Source organism: Equus przewalskii, chromosome 16 (assembly GCF_037783145.1).
Source record: "Equus przewalskii isolate Varuska chromosome 16, EquPr2, whole genome shotgun sequence".
NCBI lineage: Eukaryota > Metazoa > Chordata > Mammalia > Perissodactyla > Equidae > Equus > Equus przewalskii.
This window is the reverse complement of record NC_091846.1, coordinates 68,152,246-68,169,982: the sequence shown is the minus strand read 5'-3', so window position 1 is coordinate 68,169,982 and position 17,737 is coordinate 68,152,246. Positions and strand designations below refer to the sequence as shown.

General features: G+C 38.1%; 1 protein-coding gene across 46 annotated transcripts in view; it reads left to right on the top strand.

Moving 5' to 3' along the window:
* The window catches only part of DOCK9 (dedicator of cytokinesis 9), a 269,565-nt gene that overhangs the window by 136,821 nt on the left and 115,007 nt on the right, over positions 1 to 17,737 (top strand). For all 46 annotated transcript variants that reach the window (XM_070579155.1, XM_070579148.1, XM_070579130.1 and 43 more), the window contains exons 3-9: positions 984 to 1,073; positions 4,747 to 4,829; positions 6,482 to 6,551; positions 8,407 to 8,502; positions 8,912 to 9,046; positions 14,296 to 14,470; positions 15,429 to 15,496. In XM_070579155.1, coding sequence (XP_070435256.1) covers positions 984 to 1,073; positions 4,747 to 4,829; positions 6,482 to 6,551; positions 8,407 to 8,502; positions 8,912 to 9,046; positions 14,296 to 14,470; positions 15,429 to 15,496 — 717 coding nt within the window. The remainder of the gene's footprint in view (positions 1 to 983; positions 1,074 to 4,746; positions 4,830 to 6,481; positions 6,552 to 8,406; positions 8,503 to 8,911; positions 9,047 to 14,295; positions 14,471 to 15,428; positions 15,497 to 17,737) is intronic.

The following is a 17,737-nucleotide window of genomic DNA, read 5'->3' as shown; positions in this document are numbered from 1 at the left end:
CTGTCTTTGCTGGAGAAGGAGGGATCTAAGACTTGACGACCTAAAACTTCCTCCAACCAAAGAAAGGAGAGAAGCAGCTGGGACAGATGCTGGGAGATCCCAGCTTAGTAATTAGCCTGAAGAGTCAACAGGGTAGATTCAGTTAGAAATGTTTTCATGTATGATCTGTTAATAGTATCCACGGATTGCAGTCCATGGGAGAAAAAGTCTAGAACATTCCTTTCTGAAGCCTGAGGCCCAATTTCCTGTATTGACACTACAGTCCCTTCTAAACAATGTTAATTCAGATAGATGTGCTGCTTCCTAAAGTCATGAGGCATTTTATTATTTAAAATAAGCACTTAGTCCTCGTGAAACAAAATCAGTTATAACGTTCATAGGAGGGGAAATAGCATTCATAATTCATAGATTCACTCAACAAATATTAAGGACCTTTTACATGTCTCATTAGCTTGCTCTTAGGCACTGGGGATGTGGCAGTGAACAAGAATGGATGTAAAGGGCAATTAAGCAATGGATGGTGGTAATGGTTATACAACAATGTGAATGTACTTAGTGCCACTGAACTGTATGCTTAAAAATGGTTAAAATGGTAAATTTTATGTTATGTTGATTTCACCACAATTAAAAAAAGGCAATTAAGGCAAATAAAAGGCAATACAGCGGGACTAGAGAAAGCACTTGGGGTGAGAGAGTTAGGGACTCTGAAAGGGGCCTCTTCCCTGCCTGGGGGAAGCCAAAGAGCTCCCTGGAGGGGTCATTGGGCCCCTGATCCAGAAAGAAGCTGGAGCCTTTGCCCTGCACAGCTTTACAACTCTAGGATACCAAATGGGATCTGTTGTGTGTGCCGTAAGGAAGGAGGAAGCTGCACCAGCTGGTAGAGACTGAAATGACTGTGTCCAGGCTAGGCCCCCATGCGCTCGGAGGCTGGCACCTTTCCGTCTTCACTTACCCTAGTCCTTTCCTCGTGCTTTCCTTCACAGACAGCCATTCTGAGACGACAGGGTCGATACAAATGCTCGACAGTTCCTGCAAACGCACACGAGGAAGCGCAGAGCTTATTTGTCACGGAGGTAATGTGCTTTTTCTGCATTAATTTACATGGTATTTAAAAGTCCTTTTTCTCTCACAGTCCTCCCCTTTTCTTTAAATTTCAATGATATTTTCAAGATAGTGTCATAGAGGTGATTACATTTTTATGATGGATGTTAAAATAGGAGGATGACGTGAGGTTTTCAGAGTCAGAAGTGTCAAGAGGGATCATTTCAAATGGCAAAACGTGAATTCTACAGAACTTATCTCATAGGCACGGAATAAGGGGAAACTTGAAAATGAACTCAGTGGACATCTCTGGCAGAGGCTTCGTGGTTGATACTGTTTTAATGGGGACTCAGCACACAATTTCTGTATCCGTTTACTTCATTTATATGTTTATACTTGCAACTTATTTTTGAGACTAGTTCAATATTCATGAAGTACCAGGTGATAATGAGCAGAGCCTGACTGTCTCTGATCAATGTATGATTATTATTACTCTTGTTTGATCTTACAAATAATGATTGTCTTGTTAAGGATGAAAGAAAAATTATTGCATTTAGATTGCTTGGGTTTTTTTTTTCTTAGTGTGTTTGTTTCTTCCTCCAGAAGCTTTTAGGTAGGATAAACTAATTAAGTGTTTTAATTTTGTTTCTTGATATATTCCTTCATATAAAAATGATAGATTTTGAGGGAGCTGGCCCCATGGCATAGTGATTGAGTTCATGTGTTCCACTTCAGCGGCCCAGGGTTTGGGGGTTCAGATCCCAGGCGTGGACCTATACACTGCTCATCAAGCCATGTTGTGAAGGTATCCCACATGCGAAATGGAGGAAGACTGGCACAGATGTTAGCTCAGGGACAATCTTCCTCAACCAAAAAAAAAAAAAGGATTTTTATTCCCATTTTTCTAGGTGATATTTAAATGATAAATATGCCCACCAATAAATTTGCCCATTACAAGGAAGCTATGCTCTTGTAAGTGAACACCAATTAAAATAACAATATTTAGTTTCTATTGATTTTTTCAAAAAATTAAATATGTATTTAAAAATTTTTAAGTGTGTTCTCTCATCCTTCTGCAAAGGTAGTTTCTTATCTCCTTTGCTACTATATTTCAGACAAATACAGCCAGATAGTTTATGTCTTAAATGTTTATTTTAAAGCAGGATGCAGGCAAACTGTGACTGACCCACAAGCAAAATCTGGCCTGCAGCCTGTTTTTGTAAATAAAGTTTTATTGTACACAGCCACACCCATTCATTTACATATTCCCTATGACTACTTTCTCATTACAACTCAGAGTTGAGTGGTTGCAATAGAGACAATGTGACCCTCAAAACTGAAAATATTTACTATCTGGCCTTTTGCAGAAAAAGTTTGTCAACCCCTGCTTTAAAGCATGTAGCAAAATTATTAACTCAATTCCCCCAATAGATTGACAAATATGGTTTTTGAGAGACAACTCTCCATTAAGTTCTTTAATGTGGGTTGAGCAATAACGACTTCATTCTTTGCTGCTGGAACCAACATAACTACACCCTCTTGGGACCCTTCCACTAGGGCGGGGTGGAGCAACACTTCCTCTCCATCCTCTGATCCAGAGGAGAATGGCCTAATAGCTTTTTTTAAAACAACTTCAAAAACCTTCAGTATAACTTCAAAATATTATTGAATTTCACAAGTTTGAAAGGTCAGTCATGAAATCAGCCAGTCAGATCCCTGTCTTTTTAGAGATGCATTCTTCTTGCTACTGATTTCTGATTGAACCCCTTACCTCCTAGACTTTCTACATCCACAGAGGGATAGGGGTTGCTTGCCTTATTCTGTATTTCTTCCTTGGAATTTAGCGGGTGCCTGCCATGGACAGTCAACAATACCTTATTAAATGAATGAATCTCTAGCTACTTAACCTGGTTAACTATATTTTTTGCAGTCCTTATAATTTAAAATATTTAAACATTATAATTATCTCTCATCCATTTTTGCCTAAGCTGTTAAAAATTTGGGCATCCAGCTGTTCTGTTCATAAATGCACTGGTTGTATACATCTGTGCTTACTCATTTACTTTTTCATCGGGCAAGTTTATTTTATACTTCAGAAAGGTTGTAATGTCCTGCAATAGACTTTGGTAGTACAACTTTAGTTGCAATGTTTGATGAAATACCACCTTGGTTATGAGAGCTGCTGCTGTCTCTGATTTGGCCTCCTGAACAAAGAATAGGGACATGTCCAAAAGACAGTGTCATGCACAGTCAGACTTGACTTAGCTGTGCTAATGAACCTAGGGACAGTAGTGGGAAAATCCAAACCTACAAATAATTCTGACATCATACTAGTTTTGGAATGTAATTTTGAGTGTGGATGTCTCATGTTCTAAATATGAAAATGCTTTGAAAATTTTTTAAAAAGCATTTACAAGAATAAAATGGTATTTAAAACTATTTGTAACTGTATAGCAAGGAAATTGAAAAGTTGTTCAGCTCCCACATGTCCTTAACCCTTTTCAGCTATTTATGCCACCTCTCAGAATGATAATATAAAAAGCTTACACTACTTTCCCTTTACACCCTTGCCAATAAAGTGCTTAGCATAGAGCCTGGCATAAGAGAAGCACTCGCTGCTGTTATTTTCATGACTTTGGAGGTAGAGGGGAGTTTGCTTCAGAAGGCTGTCAGGTATATGCTGTGATATAGATAAAAAAGGTTGGCAATATAAACAATAAAATGACATGGGCAGAATAGAGGCTTTGTTTGTGATATTTGTTACAGCCAGAGTCAAGTAAAGTAGGTAAGATATAAATACATTTATCTACCTATGTTTTCACTTATTCGTTCCCTTTTTTTCGCCATACCAAAGTCCACGTATGTGTTGTCAAGAGCTGCCTAAAATCATTTGAACTAACTTGATGGTAACTGACTCATATGCTTCGCTGATTGATTTTGACTCATTCATATTTGAAGATCTGGCAGATTCAGGCTTATAATCTTAAGACTGTACAAACTACTCAATGAGTCCTCCTGGATAGGTGAATAAAAGACACCATGCTGGTCTGTTGAGTCTGTCGTATAGCAAAGTAGTTTAATGCAGTCTCTGTAGGTTAGTGTCACCATAAAATACTTGGCAATGGGATGCTCCATACTTTGTACATTCTATACACTCAGGCATGTGCATACACGTGAAGATGTCATGGTGCCACTATGAATTGGAATCTAAATCTTTCCTCCTAATAACCTCACTCTGTCCCTTATAAACTAGAAGGAAAAACTGAGGACAAATTTATATAGTGTTGACTAACAGAGCTAGTTGTAATGTTAGTAAACACCTTGAAAGTGTGTTTTGGTTTCCATTCACTTTCATGTTCTAGAAGAGGCCATGTGACTTCTTAAGAACCAAGTACTTTAAAGTAAGAAACAGGAGGTTGTTATGTAAATGCAGCAAGATGAGGTGAAGTTTGTCTCCTTGTAAAATCAGCTCTCAGATCATGGATAATGGTAACTTAAAGTGACCCATTTTAGTGGTTCGTAAGCATCATAGGAACCTCTGATGGTGGAATTTCAGGCATGAGATAGTTGAGGGGAAAGCATTTTTTTCATGTTTGTATAGGTGTGCATTCATAAACCTACCCAAATGTTCTCTTAAAGTCATCACGTATCTTTTTTCTGTTCATCTTATACTTTTTATTTTTTTAATCCCCTCCCCACCAATAGTGCATCAAAACCTATAACTCTGACTGGCATCTGGTGAACTATAAATATGAAGATTACTCAGGAGAGTTTCGGCAGCTTCCAAAGTGAGTAAATGGTCAGACCACTCAAGGTGGGGTTATACACATAGGGAGAATTCTTTGTTCTTGAAATGCTTAGTATGTAACTTTATATGCAATCAGAGAAATTTTAAGGGGGTATGTAACTTTATATGCAATCAGAGAAAATATTTCTAGATGGTTTTTGTGTATATGGAGTAGCTATTGTTTACAGGGGTTTGATAATAGGAACCAAACCTAGTACTCTGGGATTGATAGGTGGTAATAAACACATGGATGGTTTAATTATGTCCAGTGATTGTTTTCAGGGTACCCCGAAGAGACATAAAAAGCATTTTATATTGAATAAGTTTTATATTTAAAAAAAGTAAATGAAAAAACAAGCATTTTCCTGGACAAATTTCTTTACCTCCTTTAGAGTGTTAATTCGTTCTAGAATACATCAAAAGCAAGTATGTTTAGATTGATTAGTGGTGGTTACAGTGAACCAGGGGTAGATAGGTCTCACTTTGAGAGGATATCTGTTATAAAATGGTACATCCTGAAATGATGCAGTTGGCAAATTTAAGTATAATTGATTATGAAAATTGAAAGCAATAACAGTGAATTGTGTTTCAAAAGTAATCATCGGCAATGAAAGTTTTACTGGAGACCCTATTAATATATTTTTCTTTGTATTTGTTGTTCTGTGAGTTTGAAATGTTTATACTATTCTCAATGGACCCAGCTATTTGTTTTTCCTATTTGTGTGGTTCAGCCACTCCTTAAGAGTGTTCAGCCAACTTCCCGACTGCCTCTTTTTAAACTTCAGCCGAGAACACTCCCTTTCAGCATTATCTTCTCCAGATGGGTATGCTTCTTAATTCTATATTTACCCAATACTCACTTGGGGATTTTTTAATTTTTTCCGTTTGATTGGATTGACCTGTCTTCACTGACACTCTCATTCATACTATTCTCATGGCTAAAGGAGAGTAGACTGTGAGATATAGTGTACTTAATGTATGATATACTTTTACTCCTGGTAGGTTTTACCTTTTGGCTTTAGTAAGAGTTTCCAATTGTGTGATGAGAAAGGAAGGGAGGATTGTCAGTGATTAAGAGCATACATTCTGTAGTCTGCCTGTGTCATCTGCTATTCCGCCCTCTGTGAGCCTCAGTTTCCTCATCTGTTAAATGGTCTTAGCACCAGTCTCCACCATCTAAAGGACTGAAGAAGGTAACACATGTGAAGTACACAGCACAGTGCCCAGCACATAATAACTGTTTAACAAATGCTGGCTGCCATCGTTATTGTCGTGTTTTTGTTGTTAATGCCATCATCTAAGATTGTGGTTCCCAATCCTTTAAATGCAGTCACCCCATTTTCCATTTTCTCTCGTGAACTTCATATTAAAAGTTAAATCTACCAAGTCTTTATTTGTTAATAGAATTTCCCATTTTTAATATACCTATCTAACTCCCAACAAGCTCTGCCATCTTTTCTACAGTGTTTTTGGGAACTGTCTAACTCTTGGATCTCCCACTTTGAAAAGAAATGGCATTGATTGTTTTTATACTTTATCTAAGTGGGCCAGCTTTGGATTTGTTATATGCTGGTTCTTCTGTTGGGGGAAGAAATGCAGTATCTCTTAATGGATTAGGTAATTATAAAACAAGTTTCTTTCTTCTTTTTAAAGCAAAGTGGCCAAGTTGGATAAACTTCCAGTTCACGTCTATGAAGTTGATGAGGAGGTCGACAAAGACGAGGTAGGATGATTGATTGCAGATTTAAAAATTGATTTATTTTACAGACTTAGAAGATTAATTAGAAAATTACCAACATTTAGCCAAAATAGGAATTGGAATGTTTTTTGAAACAGACGGAGAAGTTTTTTAAATGTATTGTTTGATTGATTGAAATAAGATCTCTGTTTCAACTTGACTGCTTAGCATTGCATGTTCTTCTGGTCCTGTTTATTTGTTCTGAGATCATTTTCAAAGACTTGGATAAAAACTGGCTGCATTGTTAAAAGATATCAAGATTAGTTAGACCTTAAGTTTAGATTGTTTTTCAACAGGATATCTTGAAACAAACTGGCAGCCAGTAGATTTTTAAATGACTGTTTCTTTAGTGATTGCTTTGAGTGAAGTGTGTAGTACCCAGAAGTTCTGATTTTAACAAGCTCACTTCCCCTGCTATTGGAGAAATGATTATGGATACAGAAGAGTACAAAGAAAGCAGGGCATTAAGGTGACTATGTCCACTGAGCCAGGGAAACCAATAAAAGGTCAGTACCACCCATCTGTGCATTTCTCATTCTCCATGACTCAATATTGGGTGCCTCACTGTGAGTTTAGGGTTTTTTTTTCCTTTTTCTTTTAATTGTTAGCTAAGCTGTAACACTGGCCACTCAAGAATGTTAACAATGTCCATGGTAGCAAATTATTTTAGAAACTCCTTTTAAATTAATTCTGGAAAGAGTTATGTGGTCATTCAAAATGGAAAACGATATGAAAAACTTGGTGCTGATTAATAGTAAGAAGAGGATCAATTGAAAGAATGCATGTAAGGGCACACAACAAACTGTAAAATCCTAGACAGGTAAGTTATTTCTATTATTGTTAACAATAACAACAATGAAACCACCAGTGTTAATATTGAGATGGTCTAAAACAAAGCCTACGATGAGTCTGTCTACAATTGTCCACTTGATTACAAAAATAAAGATCGTCATCAGAGACTAGTCTTAGGAGGTGTGAGCTGGGTCACCTGACGCTGTGTGGCCCTCTCTTCCCACAGTACCTGCTGAAGTATGTATCGGGCACAACCTTAAAGGGGCAAGGGAGTCACAAGGGAGCAATCTTAGCATGGATCAGGGTGTGGCAGAAGACTTGCCAGAGTGTGTATTTGTGTGTGTATATGTATTTCATTTATTTGTTTATTACATGTACCAATATATGCCTATATTTTTAGTAGCAGCTTGCAGCCACATGCCCACCTCCTTAAACTTAGATCTCAGAGCTTGGGGTCAGAACTTGAAGAAGGATGTTTCTTTACTTTTCTGGCTGTTTCTCTTGATGTGTCTAACTCTCCTTCTGTCCTCTATGCCTGTTGCGTTCTTGACTCTCTTGCCTTCTATTCTGTTGCCCCCTCACTTTATCTCTCCTTTCTCTATTGCCTCACGTTGCCTTCCTTTCTTTATTCACCTTTCCCTGAACTAAGCCTCTGGGAAGTATTCCAGGAATTTGCTTTTTGTCCTTCAACTATAGGGGAGTATAATTTGAAAACATTTTTCATGAAATCAGACGAGACCTTACAACTTGAGTGGTCAAGTATGGTATGTACTTTCTGTGGCTCATTAAACACTTAAAAATAAAAATTGGGTCTGGAACTAGCTTTGTCTTTTAATGGACTAAGGTTTTCAGAAATTTAGGCTTCTCTCTCTCTCTTTTACTGCTAAGTGGACTCTAAAGTAACTTGTAGGTGTTAGGGTCAGACGGTTACTCCAGTAAAGGGGGAAGGGGCAATCTGGCACCAATTGAATGGTTTCCCCATTGACCAGACTCACAGCAAATAACATAGGTACTATCAAGAGATTGTGGTGTTTTCCTTCTCTCCTAGGATGCTGCCTCCCTTGGCTCTCAGAAAGGTGGGATCACCAAGCATGGCTGGCTGTACAAAGGCAACATGAACAGTGCAATAAGCGTGACCATGAGGGTAAGGAGGCCCATCACCGTACTTTTCTCTCTGATTAAACCCTTTTTGCTATAGGTCTTAGAAGTAATGCTTAAGATGAATGGGCATGGTGTTTCTCCTGACAAAAGTGACATTGTCTGGGTAGTAAGCTGCCTCCCTGGTCATCAGTCCCCATTAGTACAGACCCTTCGACCCATGTCCCCTCATCACCCTCTGACCACCAGCATTAAGAGATCATCATTGGGCTAGTGCAAAGGTGCAATTGCCAACACAGGCTTTCTTCTCTATATTAACTACCCAGTTACCTGGGGCATTGGCATTTGTTCTGGAGAGAATTGAAATGGTTTTTACATATATGCATGGTTGTGAGTTATTAATAGAGATCGTGACTTTTCATTTTTGAAACAATAGCTGTGTATTTTTCTCTCAGTCTTTTAAAAGACGGTTTTTCCACCTGATTCAACTTGGTGATGGATCCTACAATTTGAATTTTTATAAAGATGAAAAGATCTCCAAAGAACCAAAAGGATCGATATTTCTGGATTCCTGTATGGGTGTGGTTCAGGTAAATATGAAAAGAATTTTATCATCAAGTTTTCTTGCTTGTAAAAGTACCATCTGTGAATTAGCAGATTTAAGCAAATGCTTCCAAAATTGGCAATATTTGTGGTAGAAATATAATAGCTGACTTTAAAATTGTCTTATTTTTTATCATTTTAGAAGATGGCAGGTATAATATAGAGGCAGAATTATGTCGTAGTAGGCATGAGTGCTCTGATGCATGAGTTCTTGTGTTTAAAATGTGGCTCAGCTGCTTTTTAGCTATGTGACCTTGGGCCAGCTATTACCTGAAATTTCTTCATTTGCAAAATTTGGATAATGATACTGTTTCCTTAGTAGAATAAATGAGAGGATTGCATGAGTTAACTTGGAAATATGTAGAATAGTTCTTAGCATCTCAGTGATGACTTTTTTTTTTTTTGGTGAGGAAGATTGGCCCTGAACTAACATCTGTGCCAATATCCCTCTATTTTGTATGCGGGACACCTCCACAGCATGACTTGATGAGCAGTGTGTAGGTCCATACCTGGGATATGAACCTGCAAACCCTGGGTCGCCAAAGCTGAGTGTGTGATCTTAACCACTGTGCCACTGGACTGGCCCCCTCAGTGATGACTTTTACCACCACCATCATAGTACCAGTAGCAGAGTAGCATATTGGTCAAGAGATTGGGTTTCAGATCCAGAATGAGTTCAAGTTCCTGCTCTACCACTTACCAGCTGTGTAACATGAAGATATTTTTTAACCTCTCTGTGCCTCAGTTGCCTCATTTGATAAATAGGATAATAATAGTACTGAATATGATTACTAAGAGGATTAATTAATACATATAAAGATCTTAGAACAGTACTGGCACAAGATAAGCTTTCAGCCGACATTAGGTATTTTTATCATAGTGCTATTGCAGTTGTAGAGTTATTCTTTAAAATGGTTTTGAATTATACATAATACATGAGTGTATACGTATTATAAAAAATCAGACAATTCAGATAATGTGGAAGTTCTTGTTGACCCCCATCACTCCTTTTCCCAAAGAGCTGCTCTTACCAGTTTGATGTGCGTCCTTCCGTACTTTACAGAATTGTCTTTGAAAACAAGTTGCCAGTTTCCCCATCTGTCTGTCATCTATCCATCCAGCCATCCATCCTCCCATTTACCCATTCCCCTGCCATTTTCCTAGGAGATCTAAAGCAGCAACTTACAAGGATACATAAAACACAGGATAGCATAAATTTAATGTGGGTTTTAAAGCAGAGAGGTGAACAAGGAGTCAGGGTAGGGAGAAGATGAAGTGGAATTAAGCTAAGAAAAAAGCATATGTTTTAAAGACTGCTGTGGGTGAGTGAGAAACAGCTCCACGCTTTCTAGCTTGGAGACCCGTTCAGTCGCACAGTACACATGGATACAGACAATCCAATTAGTCAGAAGCTGCCCGAGTAATCTCAGAATGAAGATCATTCAGGCATTTCTCTTGGGGGCCCTCATACAGAGGGCACTGTGTGATTAATGAAAATCTCCCTGACAACTCCTCACAATAGATAGAGTCACCATTATCAGAGAATTCTTCCTTAAAATGACTCAGTGTTGGCTGCTGACATGGCCCAAAGCTCGGTTCTATAAGAAAGGTTGTTCTGTGGGGCCAGCGTGATTAAGGTTAGACATGTAGCTCTCTGGTTTGACCTCCCCATGTTCACATGTTTATTTAAAATTAAATTGCTTTTTCATCCAGGTAATACATTCATCTCGTTTAACTAGTCAGACTGTGGAAAGACAGCACTACAGGCACATACCTGCCTGCATTACCCCCACTTCACCCACTCCCCTGAAATGATCATTTTCAACTCTTTCCACTCTTTTTTCTGGAATTTGCCTCCATATTGCTAGATTATGAGTGATTGCTGCTCTTTATTCATCAACTGTGGACATTATCTGATGGTAGATGGCATTTTAGCTACTGCAACCCCGCTTCCTGTCTAACCTGGACTAATTGCTTTCTCAGCCTCTGCATAGCTGCCATGCTGGAAATTCCCTTTTCCTTCCTCCCTGTGTTGGATTCCATTTCCAGGATCCTGTGTCTTTCTTGTTTTACTTTCTTGTTTTGGGGGAGCACATCCTCTAGGAGCATCCTGAGAAATCGTGTGTTAAGATGTTAGTTTTTTGAGAGTTAGCATATCTGCAAATATCTTTCTTTTGGCATTCATACTTGATAGATAATTTGGCTGGATGTAGAAATCCAAGGTGAAATTTACTGTAGAATTTGAAGACATTTCATTATCTTTTAGATGCTAGTGTTATTTTGGAGTCTGATGTTAGTCTTATGCTCTATTCTTCTTGATCTTCTCTTGATCTCTAGTAACCTGAAATTTAGTTTATTGTGTCTTGATTTTGATTTTTTTGGTAAACTTTTTTGTTAAAGTATAACATACAAATAAAAATATACATATAATGAATGAATGACTGAATTTTTACTGAGTTTGGATTTCTTTACCTCCGAGTTCTCATTCTGGAAACTCTGTCCTGCACATTGAGGCCACGTTGTTCTTCCTGAACTCCCGTCAGGAGTTGGTCTTCAACTCAGCAAGTCTGCAGGACTCTGTTTGGGTTCTCCTTCCTGTGCCCCCATCCAGATATAGCCTCCAGGCAGAAAGCTGAGGTGATAGTAGGGCTCCCCTCATTTGTATACCTCCTATCAGGGATCACAAGCCTGCCTCACCTTTTGTCAAATGTTTGGAAATAGTTGTTTCATCTATTTTGTCCAGTTTTCTAGTAATTATGTTGGAAGAGTAAGTCCAAACCCTGTTACTTTATCATGACAAGAACTGGAAGTTAGGGTTCCAAACTCAGATATCTACAGGGGTCAAGCAGATAAATTAAGTGAAAGAAGAGGCCTGGGTGCCAAGCAATAGGGAATACTGGGGACTGTGACAACCTGGAGCACAGGTGGTCCTGTTTAAAGCAGGCAGCTGCCTCTCAGTTGTAACTGATGCTGCCAGGTGAAACTACCAGCTCAGGGTTGCCAGATCATCTGGGTTTTCAAGAAAGCCAGAAATTCAAAATTTAGTTAAATCTTGGTATTTTTAATTATCAGTAACTAATTAAAAAATGAAAAGAACTGTGCAGGACCAAAAACAAAAACAAAAAAAAAAAAAGGGAGAATACATGAAAGTATATTTGAGCCCTAGATCAAGACTATAGCACTATGTAATATTCACTGAAAATTATTTTTGCATCAACAGCCAATAGACACATGATGTCTCTCAGCTAGTAACCCAACGTCAGCTATAAGCTGCCATGGTAGAAACCAAATTATATCAAAGTATGTTTATTCATAGAGTAAAGTAAGAAGTACTGGAGAGAATTATCAATGACAGTGAATTAACTTCTGTGTGGGATTCCCAAGTAGGAGTTTCATTTGTATTCTTAAGCTGAGAGACATTTTAAGTTACTTTTTAGTTGAATTTTCTGGCGTTGACTTTAAAAAAACATTTAAAGCAAAACTAAATGTATTTGACAACCTCATTTTGAAAGTAGGAAGTAATTAGTTTTGTTGCCTGTCTTCGGCATGGTGTGTAGATGATTTATAAGTACAGCATACCTGCTGTTATTTAGTCCCTGGAATAAGTTTCAGAATCTAAGGTTCTGACTTTAATGGACATCTCTTCCTTTATATTCTTCTTGCAGATGTGGCTGATGGTGTTTAACACTTAATGAATTGTATGTAGGGCTTCAAAAATTTAAAATAATTTGTTTTTTTGGTGTCTCTTTGTAAGCTAAGTGCCAAAAATTGTGGTTTAAATGGGTTTTCTTTTAAATTGCATTGGGACATTGTAAAAAAAAATTAATTGATGAATGCTATGGGTTCAAAGACATGCCTAAGCTAACATTTTTAAATGAATCTGAAAAAATCCAGTTTAGATTCTTGGGGCCTGAAAGTATTTTAGAAACTTGAAGTTTATTACACTTATTTTGCAGATAAGTAAACTCAGGCTCAGAAAGAGGAATGACTTAGATTCAAGGCCTTATGTTTCCCCTACTTTTTAACTTTTTATTTTCATAATCGTGAGTATGTGAGGAGTGTGGGAGAGAGAAAACTCATTTCATATCCAGCCTTTTGACTCCTCTGATTCTTGCCTTGAAGTGAAGTTTAAGTGAGGTCCAAGGTGGCAATTACAGAGCCCACAGCAGGCAGTCTGTGCACAGTAGTTTGTGTGGCTTTGCCCGGAGCCGCACTCTCCTTCGTGTTTCTGAGAACTGCACTGCAAAGAACATAGAGATGCCTTTGGGAGGGTCACCCTGTCCCTGAGACCCACCCTGAGGAGCCCCCTCAGGGACTGCCGCTATCCAGCTAGAATTTTAGCAGATAAGGGCTCTGCTGTCCCTTCGACAGGTTGGTGACAGCTTGTGATATAACATTCTGGGGGGGATTTTGCTCACCAGAGGACATTTGGTAATATCTGGAGACATGTTTTGATCTTCACAACTTGGGGTATGCTACTCACGTCTAGCGGGTAAGGCCAGGGATGCTGCTAAACATCCTCCAAAGCACAGCACAGCACCCACAACAAAGAGTTATTAACCTCAAATGTCAGTAGTGCTGAGGCTGAGAAACCCTGGTCTAGGGCTCATTCGTCCTCTGTCATTTAATGCGTGTGGACTGCTGGTTTTGTGCTGTGAGCCAGACGCCCTATCACAGGCATAAAAACCAGAGGCACGAGGGAAGGTTGCAGACATGGTGTCCAAATATCTTTTGGGACTCATAGATGATGAGAAAGTTCCAGATAAGGAAGTCAAACATATTGCTAGATAATGATTTGCTTTTTAAAATGTGACACCACACAACTTCGTTAAAAAAAAATAGAGGAATTGAAAATTTTCAATGAAATTTCATTCATTCAACAAATATTTTTTTTCAAGAGCCTGTTATGTGCCAGGCAGTGTTCTGGAAATAGGGATGTAGCATTGAACAAAAGAAATCTCTGCCCTGAGGAGCTTCCCTTCCATTTGAGGGGACAGACAACAAGTGAGATAAATATGTAAAGTATGTAATGTGTCAGATGGGAAAATAAAGCTGTGGAGAAAAAGTAGGGAAGGTGGATAGTGATGGGAGTTTATGGGGGAGGGGCTTGCACTTTTTAGATTGCTTCGCCCAAAATGCCAGTGAGATAGCACCCATCAGCAAATAATAAAGAGAATTTTTCTTAAAGCCATCTAGTTCTTTTAAAATGTGTCTCTTTACCCTTTTCCCATTTCAGAACAACAAAGTCAGGCGTTTTGCTTTTGAGCTCAAGATGCAGGACAAAAGTAGTTATCTTTTGGCAGCAGACAGTGAAGTGGAAATGGAAGAATGGATCACAATTCTAAACAAGATTCTCCAGCTCAACTTTGAAGCTGCAATGCAAGAAAAGCGAAATGGAGATTCTCATGAAGGTAAGTAGGCCCAGCTTTCTCCAGGTACACACACTCTGCGGGCATCTTTACTTTTGCCCGAGGACATAGGAAGTAGACATATATGTTACACAGGTATGTGAGAAATGGGACAGATGTGAGCTCTTTACAGATATCCTGTCAGCAAAGGTTTTGTCACGTTAAAATTCACTACCCTGACATCATTTTTAAAAGGAAATCGTTCAATGGGAAGAACCACAGCTTTGGGGGCAGAAAGGAAGACTGAGTCCCAGCAATTCCATTTTTCAGCTGTGAGACCTTGGGCAAGCTATTTACATTTTCTGAACCTTGGTTTACTCACCTGTAAATTGAGAATAAAAATGAAACTTGCTGGTCAATGGGAAGATTAAATAAGATAACGTATTTCAAGTACCTGGCATAGAGTCAGCACTTAAAATACTGTTTATAGTTGGTTATCATTAATCATATCCTTTGGAATTTTCATGACAAATTTAGGGTGGGCAGAAGCCTCAGATTAAATTGGTGGAAAAAATCTGGCTGTGTTCTTGAAAATTCATGTTTTTTTTCCAAGACCTTAAACAGGTGATTCTCAACTGTAGCTGTGCCTCAGAAGGGCCTGGGAACTTTTAAAAAATACTCTTTCCTTTGTCCCACCAGAGATTCTGGTTTACTTGACCTGGGGTGGAGCTGGGCAGGCCTGACTTTTAGTGGGTCTGTTGAGTGACCGTGTGGGCTGGTGTTCATAGCTAGTTCAGTTCTAATTAGACAGTGTCCGTGCTATACCAGCCATTAAATGTTTAGCTCTCACCACTGGGCCTGGGTATCACTTTTTAAAACCTCTGAAGTGTTTCTAGTGGGCATCCAGAGTTGAAAACCACTGCATTTGGAGGCACATAAGAGAAACGACCTTCTGCCTCCTGTTTTAAATAAAATATGTTCAATTTACTAGTGACTTAGGTAATCTGTGTTTCCATTTTAGATGATGAACAGAGTAAATTGGAAGGTTCTGGTTCCGGTTTAGATAGCTATCTGCCTGAACTTGCCAAGGTAACATCATCTTAAATTTTCTGCTCTTTATAGAATGAATGATATTGAAGTATTTCTCATTTCATGAGTTTGTCCAGGATGGAATCTGTTGAAATGATGAACGATTATGTTGTGGTAAATCATTGTAATGATGTTGTAGTTACTGTATGCTCTCTGTTTTCTGACCTGAATTTGAGGTGAGGTGAAATACATTACTGACCTGAGTTGGATTTCAGTGTGTTTTCCAGAAAGTGCCTTAAAAGTATTCCCTTATTATTATTCTTTACTTTTCCCTCCATAACATTCAATACCGCGTTGCAAGTATTGAAGAAATAACCAAAATGCACAGGTAGATGTTCCTATAGTAACATGGTACTCACTCTGTTCACACATATGCTCCCCCTTATTCAAGTTAATAGACACAATTCCAAAGATGATGGATCGTGGTAATCTTGCCACTAAACCGGAGAGGGGTTGCCTGAGAGTTATATAAATTGTTCCAGGGTCACTCTGAATGGAAAAAAAAAGTTATACCTGTTTTTTATCATTTTGAGAAACTTAAAAGTTACTGAAAAGCACAAAGAAGATCAAAACAACCATATTTCCACCACCTAGATTCAACACCTGTTACTGTATTGTCTTTTTATCTTCCATATTTTTAAAGAAATAATATGCCAGTTGTGGTTGAAGTTCTTTTTAAACACCATCCTTACTGCATTCCCTTCTGCCCCTGCAACCTCAACCAGAGACAACCACTATTATGAGTTTTCCGGGATTACTTCTTTTTTTTTTTTTTAAAGATTTTATTTTTTTCCTTTTTCTCCCCAAAGCCCCCCGGTACATAGTTGTATATTCTTCGTTGTGGGTCCTTCTAGTTGTGGCATGTGGGACGCTGCCTCAGCGTGGTTTGATGAGCAGTGCCGTGTCCGCACCCAGGATTCGAACCAACGAAACACTGGGCTGCCTGCAGCAGAGCGCACAAACTTAACCACTCGGCCACGGGGCCAGCCCCTTTCCAGGATTACTTCTACTTAATTTTTATATCTTTACCAGTGTATCTGTCATAATGATACATATGGTGTTATTTTTTATGTTTAAAAATGTTATGTAAATGCTGATGTATTATTCTGCTCTTGCTTTTATTTTTTAATTCATTTTCGTTTTTGAGATCCATCCAAGTTGGTATATATATCTAGCTCATCCCTTTTATTGCATTGTGTAAGCATTTTATTTTAGCTGTTCTATTATTTCAGTTTTTTTCTATTACAAACAATGCTACAATGAATATCCTTGTACTTGTCTCCTTGTATGCATCTATGAATGATTCTTTTTTAAGTAAGAGAAATATCTTTGTCTTCTCTGGCCCTTTATATTCTTCCTCTGTTACTGCCTTTCTGTTCTTTTTTTTGCGAATACAGTGAAATAGAAACCTTACATACCCACATCTTGAACACTGTAATAGAACACATGGTTTATCTGTATATGATTATAAATAGACAAGCATTCAGCATTGACCTTTAGTTTAAGACAACATGGCTGTTCTAAAACATAAATCTCCCTCCCTGGCTAGGACATTAGAGTATTGTTTTCCTTCAGGATTTGACTGTTACCACAGTATCTTTTTAGCACCTGCCCATTAAAGCCAATTTTAGTGCTACCATTGTAACTTCTTTCTAGGCTGGGACAGTTTTGGCTTGTGTTTTTGCATTTTCGTGTTATGAACTTCTGTGTAACATATTTTGCATTGAGATTTGCTTTTTTGTTTCTGAATATTTAGGGATTCATAATTTCTCAAAGCAAAATGTTTGAACCTGTTGTGTTTGTAGAAGCAGATAATATATGCAGTACAATGGAAAATTCAGAAAGTAACTGTCTACACTTCCTGGGTGAACATAATGGATACCTAGGAGAAGACTCATATTATTTGAGCCTAATGTTGATTAATTAGAAATCTGTATTTTTTCTTGTGAAGACAAACAGGAGTTGTGCCCTCCATTCTTCTCTCACTGCCTACCACTACTTGGCCAGCATAATTCAGTATTCCTTGATCCTAAGACTAGGAGATTAAAATATATATATATTTAAATAATATATTTATTTTAAAAATATGTATATAACATGTTTAGAGCTATTTTCAAACTGGGTAACAACCAAGTTAGCTGAAACTATTTTAGTTGGTAACATCAATTTAATTGGTTTTAACCCCTATTTTTACTTGTTTTTTGTTTTGTTTTAATTTTTTATTCTTTTTTTCTTGAAGTA